At 27.2% G+C, this 14046-nt stretch overlaps 1 protein-coding gene across 2 annotated transcripts in view; it reads right to left on the bottom strand.

The window, feature by feature from the left end:
* The window catches only part of LOC122511260 (ras-responsive element-binding protein 1), a 53093-nt gene that overhangs the window by 15606 nt on the left and 23441 nt on the right, over window positions 1–14046 (bottom strand). Inside the window, exon 1 of one of the 2 annotated variants that reach the window (XM_043626401.1) lies at window positions 3922–4426. The exons of the other annotated variant lie outside the window; for it this stretch is intronic. Coding sequence (XP_043482336.1) covers window positions 3922–3964 — 43 coding nt within the window. The 5' untranslated portion in view covers window positions 3965–4426. Of the gene's footprint in view, window positions 1–3921; window positions 4427–14046 lie in introns of those variants that run through there. 2 annotated transcript variants of the gene reach the window in all.

Raw genomic sequence — 14046 nt, 5'->3', positions numbered from 1 at the left:
AAATTGTGTTTATATTGGTATACAGAAAAAAACAGAATTTGAAACCAAAACAATTGAAAAGTATAATATATTTTATAAAACTCGAAACTAGATTTTAGTCTTGAATTTTAATCAAAGATCATCAAGGCTAAAGTTTTAAAATGATAACAGATTAAACACCTGTTTTAGTCAAAAATGGGTTGAATAAATCAAGATTTATTTTTTACAGTGCAAGAAGCAAAAAGTTAATTTTTGAAATAGAAATATACCCAAAGAGGATCAACTGCGATATGGTTTAATACCGCATATTTGCATATTAATTTTCCGAATATTATAATAGAAATTTTCTTTTAAGAAACTGACGCATCAGAAAAGATTCTACATATATATGAAAATAAAAGTCTGAATATAGACTTATACCCTTCAAGATATAGATATGTGAAAAAAAGTTTTGCAGAAAATATCCTAAGAGCGTATACGTGGCCCAACCAAAAGACTCCGCATGTACCTAAGCACAAGTTATAGTTTATCTAAGTATAACTGCATCGAAAGAATCTGAAAATCTATATCATGCTGCATATCATTAAAGCAGGTTGCCAGCGAGGTCACAATAGTTTTGTCATCAACGACCTCTTTTCGAAATACAAGAATTACTTTTTCTCTCTTAAGAATAATGCAACAATTTCTATACGTTGCATATGGAGAAGCTATAATAATAATTATTATATATTTATCAAATAATAAACTACCTCGTTTAGCCGCAAAGAGGACTCATTTTCAATATAATATAATTTCTATATACCTATACTTTTAACAACACTTTCAATAAGATTTTCAACAAGTCTTTCCTTAAAATAAAGACCAATTGAAAAGTATATAATATAACAATAAAATATATACCTATAGGTATACGTACGTTTATAGAGACTAGTTAATTGCAGGAAAAATGTAGCGTTGCAAAATAACTATTTGATAAAAAAATGACTGTGAACGATAAGTACAACTTCAGATAAGAAGAACAATTTGAACATTAGTGAAGTGCTTTTGTAAGTTAGAGACTAACCTTCGTTAATTTACTAATAAGATGGCCTTCAAGCATCTAAGTTGTTAGGCAGTCAACAATTTTTTTCAGTGAAGTAAACATTTTTCTAGAGCACCTAATGATATAATAATTATATTATTCAGAAAAGTAAATTCATTATTCTAATATAAAATAAGAAAATTCCCTGCTCTAAATATATAAAATTGAAAAAACATATCACTATATAATATACAAGAGCAGGAGGATGCGACTACAAAAAAAGGAGGAAATTATTCAAAGATGTTTTATTCCTCTCCACGACATATTAAAGAATATAATGAATAAGTGAATCATAAACATTTGCACACAAATGTGTATCAAAGAGTTCACGAAAATATTGATGATATTCTGTTGTGATAAAGATAACACCTTTGTATCTTTATCTTTGAGATGTATAAGCAATCTTTATGAGGCTCTAAACATTAAAAATTTTTATTGTTTCCTTCTCCGAAGAATTATGCAGTACTCCGCGCGGTGTGTATGGGAAGAAGATTTGGAATTGATAGCAATAATACGAAGAAATCAGAGTAAATTATAACCGATTTTTTTTCTTAAAAATTGAGATTATTTATATATCATATTGGAAAAGTTGATTCGCACTCGATTTATTTTGTGCGCCCTGGAAATGTAGTTCTATTTTATAATTATAAGAAATGCTCCTTTTGCAGGTATGTTATTTTGTACGTTTTTTGTGTATCATATACTTTTAAGGATATCATAAATTGAGACAAAAGAAGGATCAAAATGGTTGCATCGCAACAATTTCTCTACGTCTTTTGTCTCAATTTATATGATATCGTTAGAAAGTGTTATAGCAAAGTTGTTCCGAAGCAACATTTTTTGTTTTTTTGTACTGAAAAAAGCGTACGTGCTCCTGCTTTTTCTAAAAAAGAGATCTTTGCGTTTATGCCACGCCCTAATTCTGGTTCCTAACCAAAGTAACCTTACATCCACCCTCTAGACGCCAATTCTCCCTTCTAAGGGAAAACTTCCCCCACTTTTATCACAAAGGTGCAAGTATTCACCAACCAATGAACTTTTGAAATCTCACCCTCTCGAATCAACCTCCTTTTTACTCACTTTTGGAAAAAAATGTCTGAATACATACAATTTTTTCATACTATATTAATTTTTAATAAAATTAATTTTTTCACATATAAATAATTTTCTATTAATAGAAATGAAGCCAAAGGAAATGGAGTAAAAGAAAAGTAAAGCACAGGAAAAACAAATTCTAAAATTGTTTGCCTTAAAACCAAAATTATTGAGTATTTTTAAATATAAAGTGTGGGTTAAGTCAATAGGACTTGAAATCATATTCTCAAGGTTGAAATTCAGTATATTAAAGAAAGATTCTAATGTAGGTTAAAAATCGAATGTATATAGTTAAAGATGGATTGAAAGTATAAGATTAATATATTTATACCTGAAAATGTTCATTCAAAATGAAAAAGTATACAGTTTTTAATTTAATATTAGAATTTTCTAAACATAAATTTGCAGTCATCATTGTTGTCTCAGTTGAAATATTAGTTTTTGGTTTATGGTACGGCAATTGCTCTCAGACTTAAAAGTTATCTTAATTAAGAGCAAATAATTTAAAACTGATTCCAAGAATATAACATTTTGGTCCAGATTGTTATTCTTGTACCTGCAATCTTTTTTTCTTTTAAAAAATTTAGAAATGCATGAAAGCTATAATCATATGCAGTTAGAAAAAGGTCAATGCTCTTGTCGCAATATAATCAAAATATGTTATATATACCCAACGGACATCACTTTTGCAACACATCTTTAAGAAACATCTATAATCGATTTGTATTAATTACACCTATTTGTGAACAGAACAGAATATGCTTTGATGGATGGAACTAAAAAATAGAAGACCAATTTTAAACACTATATAATAAATGATTGCTTTATGAAACTTATCGGATTTATCCAAATTGATCTAGATCCGAAAAAAGAAAAAGATAATTTTCTTTATAAAGAAATTATTTCTTCTTAATTTAAAAAACACTTTTCTAAATTCTTAATATTATCTATATGGATGAAATAAGAAGGAAGATTTTGAGTGTCGAAATATATACTTAAATGTTTGCGTGTTATTGAAAACTTTCAAAATAATTAATCTTTGCGGTTAAAGTATATAGAAGATTGTATTATTTGATCTTGTTGATATATCATTAAGATTTTGGAACTCTCATTGTTTAGGCAGAGTACAGATGTCGATTCAATGACACAAGTATACAAAGATGCGAGACTTTTGAAGAATATAATTTCGAAATATGAAATTGAGATTATAAAAGTTTTGTTTTCGAAAGGAGGAGAATGACATTCGCTCTCTTTCGAAGAGAAAAGATGAGAACTTTACACGTTATTCTTGAAGATTCGTTCCGCCTGAAGCGATTCGAAAAACATCTCGAGACAAGAAAGATCATTGTTTTGATTACAAGAGGAGACACATACTATTGATAAAATTCTCAAAGCGGAACGAAAAAGTCATTCAAAATATTTTCGTCTAAAGGCACACACACGTCGTTTTCATTAATCTTAAAAAAAATTGAAAGAAGAGACAAAAATAATATAAAGTTTCTCTATTTTGCTTATTGTTGCATGTTTGATAATGGACCTCATTAACGGATGTAAGTCGCAGTTTATCACACGGTTCATAAGAAACCGCAATGTAAAATTTCATCAGAGAGGGAATCCCTAAAGTCTGAGATAATCCGTCGGAAGAAATCCGATAAGATCACCTTATCAGCACTCTGCGGAGGAATTGTTTGCAAAATGCGAGGCAAAATGTCATTCATCGTGATTATACTGAAAGCAAAAAAAAAAAAAAAAGAAGAAACACAAACCTTTCGCAGATGCTGTCTCTGTCCTATTGACCGTATCGTCCATGAAGCCTGCGTGCGGTTGTACTTGATTAAAATCCCAGAAACGCTGATTACACACACTCTTCACCAGTCTTGAAAAATACGCATTGCATATTAACAAGCAACAAGCGTGAGATGAATCAACCGTCTAATCGTGAGCGTACACTTAATTTTTGGTCACGTAATGTTTCTCAGCAGAATCCGTCGGAAAACCGGTTCAGCGAAATTTTACCCCTTGCTCAGCGATGAGTCTCTCATCCCTTTTTGTTTTAATCCAATAATTGTTAACACATCACAACACCACATAAGTAATCACTCTTGGAGTATCTCTCACCTTCCTAATCTTTGTACGTTTAAAATTTGAATAGGAGAGAAAAAAGGCACACCTCTGGGCATACGGAGTTCCTGCACACAAATGACTCCCAATGCTTCTGACAATTTCTCTTTAACCTGCGCGTCGAGTCTCATCATCTCTCCCACCTAGTCTCTCTTTGCTCCTCTCCGATCCTCCCCACTACCTTTTGTCCGGCTGCTCCTGCCGCCTGCTGTTCATATATAGTTTGTAGAGCTCCACGGAGGAAACCTGGTGCACCTTCCCCTATCTGGCGCTTTGCTGTCTGCCTCCCCCACCCGCATCATATACACTTGGTTACTGAGTGTCTAGACTTTTACAGCAACAAAAACCCTCTTATTTTGCTAGAATTCGCCACAGCACTGGCTGCTGAATTCCAATTCAACAAGATTTTCGCATTTTTTTCGCACTTGTTCACTCGTTTCATTCATTGATATTCATTCAATCATTATTCTTAATACTAGATACTATAGAATGTCAGTGCGATGTTCTGACTATTAGAGAGGCGGATTTTTCATCCCCACTTCCTTGTGGAAGATCACACCCCCAAGCTATCGTGGACAACTATTTCTCGCTGTATTCACACTTTTCTTTTCATTACAGACTTTATACATTTATTTATTTAAGTAGTAAACGGGACTATGCCCTTTCGTACAAAGTATTCATAATACTAATTTTATTGCACTAAGCAAAATTACTAAAAATAACTTATAATTTCAATGATCAATATTTAATAGCTAGATTATAGTTGTTTTTATCCAAAAGTATATTAATTTTTCAGAAAAAAAATGTCCAGATGGAGCGAGGCTTGTCAAAAGTCCACGATATGGGAGGGGGGGGGGGTAAAAAGTAATCAAAAATTGTCCACGTGGTTAATAATTAAAAGAACCTTTTATTGGACTATTGACAAACCTCGTAATAATAGTTATATAGTTATCATTACTAATAGTTAAATAGTTCACGATTTGGGAAGAAGGGAGAGGGGGTTAAAAAGTGAGAAAAAATTGTCCACGTGGTAAATAGTTAACAGGGTTGCCACAGGTCAGGGAAAAGTCAGGAATTATTTATTAAAGTACTGGAAAAAATTGAATTTTTGAGAAGTTACAAATGATTGCAGAAATTCATTTATTATTGCTTCCTCATAGAGGAAGGATTGTATATTAGCAAAATTTTCGATTGTGATTTTTTGACATATTTCTAAATTTATTTTCATTATACCTAATCTTTTAGTACTTTATGTACGAATGGACACTGCCTGTATAAATGTTATAAATAAATAAAGATTTCGATGTAATTTTACCTCAGAAGTCCAAAAAACGTATTTTTAAAAAATGGCCGGATGTGTGCGTGTACTAACATTACATTTGCCTCAATATCTTAGAACGAGAAAGAGCTAAAGGCCTCAATTTTTTTTTAAATTGTAGGTCTCCCCGGGGGACATAAAATGAGAGTATTTTCAGCCCGATTCATAAAGATTAACTATATTTTTTTTGTATTTTTCATTTTGTAAAAAACCGTTTTTTGGCCATAACTTAAAAAAAAGGTTATAGGACACCTATAAATGTTTTTCTTTAGTTTTGTAGAGTTTTTTCAGACGCATCTTTTGAGCCTTCATTGAATATTTTTCGTCCATATTAACCAGAGATATTAAAGTTTTAAAAATCTAAATTTTTCGAAAATAATACTTATTTGAAAATTTTGTTGAAAAATGTAAAAGTAACTCTAAAAGTATCATTACCAACTGGATAGAGCATTAAAAAACGCTTCAATTGACCTATTTTTGAACCTGATTCGGTCAGAAATTATGAAATTATTGGTATATTTGAATAATAAAAAATTGTGGAAAATATCATTTTTTCAACATTCTTGTTTATTAACTTATATGTAATTTATTATTGAACTATTATAACCATCTTATAGAATATATGAAAACACATTTTTGGACCAAGATTTAATGATTTTTAACCCTTTTATAAAAAGTAATTCTTATATTTCAATTATTATTATTTATCTATGAGGAAGCAAAGTGTTCATGAAATGAACACCAAATTTATAAAAATGTACAACTTGGCAGCGGTTTTTTTAAAATCTCGTCAAAATTTCTATTATCTTTAAAAATAATAAAATTCTTCTCCAAACTTCAATTATTATCTTTAAAAATTTTCCTACAAAAGTTTTTTATAAATTTCTTCACAATATTTAATTATTTTCATAAATAATAACATTTTTTACACACATTCAATTATTTTCATGAATAATAAAACTCATCATTGAATTGCAATTATTTGTAATACAATTTTAATATAGAATTCCTCGAAAAATGTAATTATTCTTGAAAATTTTATATTAAAATTCGTCGTAAAAATTCAATTATGTTGATAACACTTTTTACGAGAATTCAATTTTGAAAAACATTTATTAATTGAATAAATTATTTATTTTTATATTTAAATATACAATTGAATTCTCGTAGATTTTTCTAATAAATATTGATTGAAAAATGAATTTCAGTTAAAATTTTAGATAATAATTGAATTAAATTAAATTAAATTTTGAAAAGGTTTCAAATTAAAATATTTGAAAATTTGAATTTTTCAGACTTTTGAAACTGACAATTCTGTAGAATTATTAATTTTTTTTCAAAAAATTTAATTGAATTTTTTTAAAAATTATTTTAAGTTTTTATTTTTCAAATATTTAATTGAAGAATTTCCGAATAATAACAATAAATTTCGTAAAATTGAATTGTAAACAAATGGATTAAAAAATTTTCTAGGAACTTTTGCAAAAATTATTAAATATAATTGACATTTGAATTCTTTCGAAAATAATTAATTAATTAAATAATTGAATTCACGTGGAAAAGTATATTACTTGTAAAAATAATTCAATTATCTTATGCGAAGGATTTTGTTACATTTTTTTTTAAATAATTAAATTATTTTGAGAAATTTTATTAAACTATGTAGATTTTGATAATTTTTGAATGTCAGCAAAGAATTTCATTATTTGTGAAATGTAATTGAATTCTTGCAAAAAATTTTAAAAAATAATTACATTTTTCGAGGAATTTAAAATTTAAAAAAAAAAATTTTTTTTTTTAATTTAAAATTGTATTGAAAATAATGAAATCCTTTGAAAAAGTTTGTTATTTATGAAAATAATTGAATTCTTACAACGAATTTTATTACATTTTTTAAAATAATTGAATTCATGTGAAAAATTTTATTACTTTTGTAAAAATAATTGAATTCCTGCGAAGGATTTTATTAAAATTTTTATAAATAATTAAATTTTTTTTTTGAAAAAAGATCGATATCTACATATGTTATAATAATATTCTTATAAGTTGTTGAATTTCATAAAATTTATTTTTAAATCAATAAAGAATTTATTGATGTTTGCGAATAATTTTACAATTAAAAACATTCGTAAATATAAGAGTAATAGAACTTTTTTTTTGAGCATGTAAAAGTTTATAATATAGTAAATTAGAATATTCTTTAGGGTCGCGCAGGGAAAAAGTCATAATTTGTCTGGAAATCAGGAAAAAGTAAGGGAAAAACAAAATTAATTTTTTTTGGCAACATTGGTTAATAGTCCAGATTTGGGAAGGGAGGAGGGGGGAGGTTAAAAAGTGGTAAAAAAATTGTCCACGTGGTTAGTATAAATTTAATAATCCCACACAACTTGAGTGTGAATTTTTACCAAATTTTCTTCAAATTATTCGAAAATTACTGGAATTTAAATACATAAACAGTTTGTGCTCTCACTGTGAATGTTTGAGCAACAAAAAATGACTTGATATATAAACTTATGAACAATTACGTGACTGCAACTGTGGACGATGTGATTTATTAAACACTATATACAGTAAAGAGTGTGAGATGCACGGAATGAAAGAGTGTTTATGTTAATTTAAGAGGACATCTAGAATGGTTATACTTTATACCTGAATTGAACCCAGGAGTTTTTATATTATATGAATTTTAATTGCTGCACTGGACCCGAGGATGCCGTTCGAAATGGACCATTCATATTCTTTGTGCCTAAATGTATATAAGAAGATATGGTCAGATGCCCGAAAAAATCAAAGGGATGCGAATGTGACTCTTTGTCCTTATCCCCAACTTTTGGACAAACGTGTTGACCGTCATTAGAAATTAAAAAAAAATTACTTGAAAGGAATAATAGTTGACTTAACCGTTAGAGTTAAATGTTTCCTTCTACCTGCGGACAAATCGATTAACTCCAGATGCTTGCGTCGAGAATGGATCAATATTAACTTTCGGAAGGTGGGGCATACAATTGGCACAAATCACTTTAACCTTTCTTCTCCTTTTTTTTATCTTCCTGCTTTTCTATCTTCTATCACTTTCAATCGTATTTTCTGTATAAATCTATAAAAATACAAATTTTTTCTAAGGATATCAAATTGAGACAAAAAATTATTAACAAATCCAAATTGTTGCTTCGCAAGAATTTTGATTCGTTTTTTTGTCTCAATTTGATATCCTCAGAAAAAATGTTATACGAAATCTGAGAGGAAGGAATAAGTAATATACAAGAAGAAGAGAGGAGAAGTAATTACAGACATGTTATTTAAAATAATTTAAGATGCAGATAATAATCAACTTGAAATAACAATTCCAAAGAAAGGATGAGATATACATAAAGGAGAGAGAAAAAAAATTCTGAGAATTGTATAGTCTGCAGAGCAAATCAAAGTGGAAAAGATTCCCTTTATCAGACTATATGGCAAGTTTAGAGTAAACCGAACCGGATGGACCAATGATGACATCATTCTCTGATCAAACATGGGCGAGGACTCAGGAGCAAACAAGTATACGATCTAATCGCGTTTCGCTTATCAGTTTTAGTTACATATTCTGTCACTGAATATATCTTCGAAATATTGACACTGCAGCTTCACTAAAAGCTAAAATATACAAAAGAGATTTTCCTCAATTTTTCTTACATATAATGTTTTGTCTTCACTTTTCTTTTTAAAAATTGAGAGCGTATCTCGTTATCTCGCAGTAAAAGTTTACTATTCCCTTTTCCAAAAAGTTTATTTTTTTATGTGTAGAGAATTAAGAATATTTTTAATTTTTCAAAGAACATTTGTTCTGTAAATTTACACCTGTGGAAAATAAATCTTAAAGATAACTTAAAATTATCAAATTGTAACGAATTGATACCAAAAATGTGGATGAAATAAAAAATTGATCCGAATTTTTGGCATCAATTTGATTTACTTTAGTGTCTTTGATACTTTCGAGAAAACTGTCAATTTTAATTTTAGCCTGAAGAGTATATGATTTTATTTGAGACGATTTATATTCTTTAGTTTTCTATAATTTTCAATCGCATGTTGGTTTTTAGTAAGTTTTCAGATTTTCTTTTTCCGGAGAGAAAACTGTAAAATTTTCTCTCGATTCTCATTAAAGTAATGAAACTTCTTTTTAAGAGACTTTTAACGAGGTTGAGTAATAGTGTCTCGCGATTTTCTACTTCAAGGTCTACGTGAGTATTACTAATGCTCATCAGTAAAGGATTTGAGATATTATTGAAACTCAAAGTGTCTCACTGATGATTTTGTTATGTGTTATCAAAAAAACATGAAACGAAGCTCAAATCTTAAGTGATCCACGGATTGGTCATTAGATCTTCATTACATTTCACTTACACTTATCAGTTATGGAAGAGATTACTTTACAGACCAAAAATCACTTGTTTCATGGTCTTCAATCTTCATAGATAAAGAGTATACCTTGTAAATTTATTAAACTTGTCTCTTGTATAAAATAATAAGCTATTTATATATTGCTTCCTCATAAAGGAAGCTTTGTATTAGCAAAATTTTGGATTGTCATTACTAGAGCTGTGCAAAATAATTCGAACCGAACTGTTCGAATTTTTTCGTCTAGTTCGAATGTCGAAAATTCGACATTCGAGTTAGCTTAGTTCGAATGTCGGTTTTTCGACATTCGAACTAGCCCAGTTCGAATGTCGAATATTCGACATTCGAGTTACTACAAAATTAGAACCGAACCGAGTTTTGTTCGGTTTTGGTACGCTAAAATGTCGAATTCTAAAATTCGACATTTTAGTCGCCCAGTTCGAATGTCGAATATTCGACATTCGACATTTCGGCGCCCCAAAACCGAACTAAACTCGGTTCGGTTCGAATTTTGCACAGCTCTATTTAGTACTTTATATATGCACAGGAACTCCCCGTATAAATGTTCTAAATAAATAAAAAAAAATTTCGACGTATTTTGACCTCCGAAGTCCAAAAAATGGATTTTAAAAATTTGTCCCGATGTGTGTGTGTGTGTGTGTGTGTGTGTGTGTGTGTGTGTGTACTAACATTACATTTGCCTCAATATCTCAGAACGAGAAAGAGCTAAAGGCCTCAATTTTTTTTTAAATTGTAGGTCTCCCCGGGGGACATAAAATGAGAGTATTTTCAGCCCGATTCATGAAGTTTAACTATTTTTTTTTGCATTTTTTATTTTGTAAAAAATCGTTTTTTGGACATAACTTAAAAAAATGTTAGGACACTTATAAATCTTTTTCTTTAGTTTTGTAGAGTTTTTTCACACGCATCTTTTAAGCCCTAATTGAACATTTTTCGTCCATATTAACCGGAGATATTAAACTTTTAAAAATCAAAAATTTTGGAAAATAAGACTTTTTTAAAATTTTTTTTTAAAAATGTAGAAGTTTAGTTTTGTATTTAGATTTGTAGAGTTTTTTCAGACGCATCTTTTGAGCCCTAATTGAACATTTTTCGTTCATATTAACCGCGGAGATATTAAACTTTTAAAAATCTAAAATTTTGAAAAATAAGACTTTTATAAAATTTTTTTAAATGATGTAAAAGTAACTTCAAAAAATTATTACCAACTTGAAGAGCATTAAAAAACGCTTCGATTGACCTATTTTTGAACCTGATTCGGGCAGAAATTATGAAATTATTGGTATTTGAAAAATCAAAAATTGTGGAAAATATCATTTTTTCAACATTCTTGTTTATTAATTTATGTGTAATTATTAAACTATTATTATCATCTTATAGAATATATAAAAACACATTTTTTGGACCAAGATTTAATGATTTTTAACCCTTTTATAAAAAGTAATTCTTATATTTCAATTATTATTATTTCTATGAGGAAGCAAAGTGTTCATGAAATAAACACCAAATTTATAAAAATGTACAACTTGGCAGCGGTTTTTTATTTGTTAATCCATTATATTTTGACTAAATAGTTCGCTGACTAAAATAGGGTTGCCACAAAAATTTAATTTTGTTTTTCTCTGATTTCCAGACAATATTTTGACTTTTTCCCTGACCCTGAAGAATATTCCGATTAACTCCAAAAATTATTCGATACTCAAACAAATGTATTCTATTAAATTTATTTACAAATTTCCTTAATTCTAAAATTATTCAAAAACACCGATTAATTTTTAAATAAATATTCAATCATTACTATTTTTCCATAGGAATTAAAATTCTTATTCAATACATTCAAACCTTTTTGAAATTCAATAACTCATAAGAAAACTATTGTAAAACATAAAGAAATCGATTTCTTCATATTTTATAATAATTAAAGATAAAGATGACCGAGTGATAAAGTCATGATTTTATATTATTACTGTAGCTCCTTTAAAATTATTTTCATCATTTCAATTAATATTTTCTACAATTTTTAAATTCTTTAAATCAATTCTTTAAAACAATTATTTTTAATAATTTTTTAAAAAGTTCGATTATTTGTAAATTCTTCAATAAGTAAATATATTAGAAATAAAAACTTGAAATAAATTTTAAAAATTTTGATTAAGCTTTTTGAAGAAAATTAGTTCCATAGAATTTTTAATTAAAAGTCTGAAAAATTCAAAATTTCAGAGACTGAATTTTGTAAAGGTTTCAACCTTTACAAAATTCAAATATTTCTATAAATTGCAATTATTAGTAAATTCTCAAAAATTCAGTTGAATTAATTAATTTTTAAATCAATTTTTATTAGAAAATTCCACGAGAGATCAATTATTTAAATACAAAAATACAAACATTAGTTTTATTATTTATAATAATAATTGAATTATTGCAAAAAATGTTATATAAAAAAGTTTCAAACAATTGATTTTTTTTTTGAAAAATAATTGAATGTTCCTGTTGTATTTTATCACAATTTTTGTTTAATAATTGAATTCTTTTGGGAAATTTTTGATTAAAATAGTAGAATATTAAATATCAATGAACTAAGAAAATTTTTTGAAAATAATTGAAATTTTACTTGAATTTTATTAAAATATTTGAAATACTATTATTTATAAAAATAATTGAATTTTGCAATGAATTTTATTAAAGCACCTGAAAATAATTGAATTTTATCGAAGAATTTTGCTATTCATTTATAAAGATAATTGAATTGTTGAAGACAATTATTTTTTAGATTTTTTGAAAATATAATTGAATTTCTGCGTGGAATTTTATTAATTTTTAGAATAATTAAATTCTTGTGATGAATAAATTGTTATTTATGAAAATAATTGAATTTTATATTAAAATTTCTGATTATAATTGAATTTCGACGAAGAATTTTGCTATTTATAAAGATAATTGAAATGTTGACAACTTTTTTTTACGATTTTTTGAAAATAATTGAATTTCTGCGAAGAATTTTATTAATTTTCAAAATAATTCAATTCTTGTGATGAATAAATTGGTACCGTCAACAGGGGAAATTATGGAACATCAGAGGTATAAATATATGGAACGCGTAATTCTTTTTTATGTAAAATTTTTGTGGTAAATTATTTTAATTTGGTTCTTGTTGTAAATAATAGTTTAATATATTACCTACAAAGTTACTCCAGATGTTTTTATTTTTATTGTCATTGGCAACGAGAAAATAATTATTAAACATCGAAAAAGTGGAAAGGTTATTTCACAAAAGTGTAAAAATCTACTAAATTGTTCGAATTAAATTCGCGTTTAGTTTACTATTATTATTTTACTCTGCAGTAATAAATAAAGTTTTCTTAATATACAGACAAAGAAAATTTGTTATACTTGTTTTTATAATTAATTATAATAATTTGTTCTATAATTGCCCCAAATGCGAGGCAATTATGGAGCAATATTTATGTTTAAATAACTCCGTCAAAAAATTTTTTTTGTAAATGGAACTTGAAGGAAATCTTTAGAAGAATGTTCACAATATATTTGAATAGCTAATAAAATTTTTTTGTACACTTTAGATTTTTAGTGCGTTTTTTAGAACGCGAAAAAATCGCGTTTTTTTGTTCCATAATAAATTACCCCTGTTGACGGTATTTATGAAAATAATTGAAATTTGAAATGAATTTTATTAAAATTTCTGAATATAATTATAGTGAAGGAGAATAAAACGAAAAGATTCGGACAAATTAGTTTTTAAAATTAGTTTACTTCAACGTTTCGAAATCCAACTGATTTCCTCTTTAGGAAGTATATAAAAATCTAAAATAATATACAAAAAAATATAAAACAATATACAAAAAAAATATACTTAACATTTGTCAATCAAAAAATAAATTATAAAATACAAAAAATATATAAATTTCAAACAAATTTTTCAAAAAAATCAAAAATATAATTAAATTTCGGCAAAGAATTTTGCTATTTATAATAAGATAATTAAAATGTTAAAGACAATTTTTTTCGATTTTTTGAAAATAATTGAATTTCTGAG

This window comes from Leptopilina heterotoma, unplaced genomic scaffold, assembly GCF_015476425.1.
Source record: "Leptopilina heterotoma isolate Lh14 unplaced genomic scaffold, ASM1547642v1 Lhet_81, whole genome shotgun sequence".
Classification (NCBI taxonomy): Eukaryota; Metazoa; Arthropoda; class Insecta; order Hymenoptera; family Figitidae; genus Leptopilina; species Leptopilina heterotoma.
The sequence above is the reverse complement of the archived record's forward strand: the minus strand, read 5'-3'. Positions and strand labels throughout refer to the sequence as shown.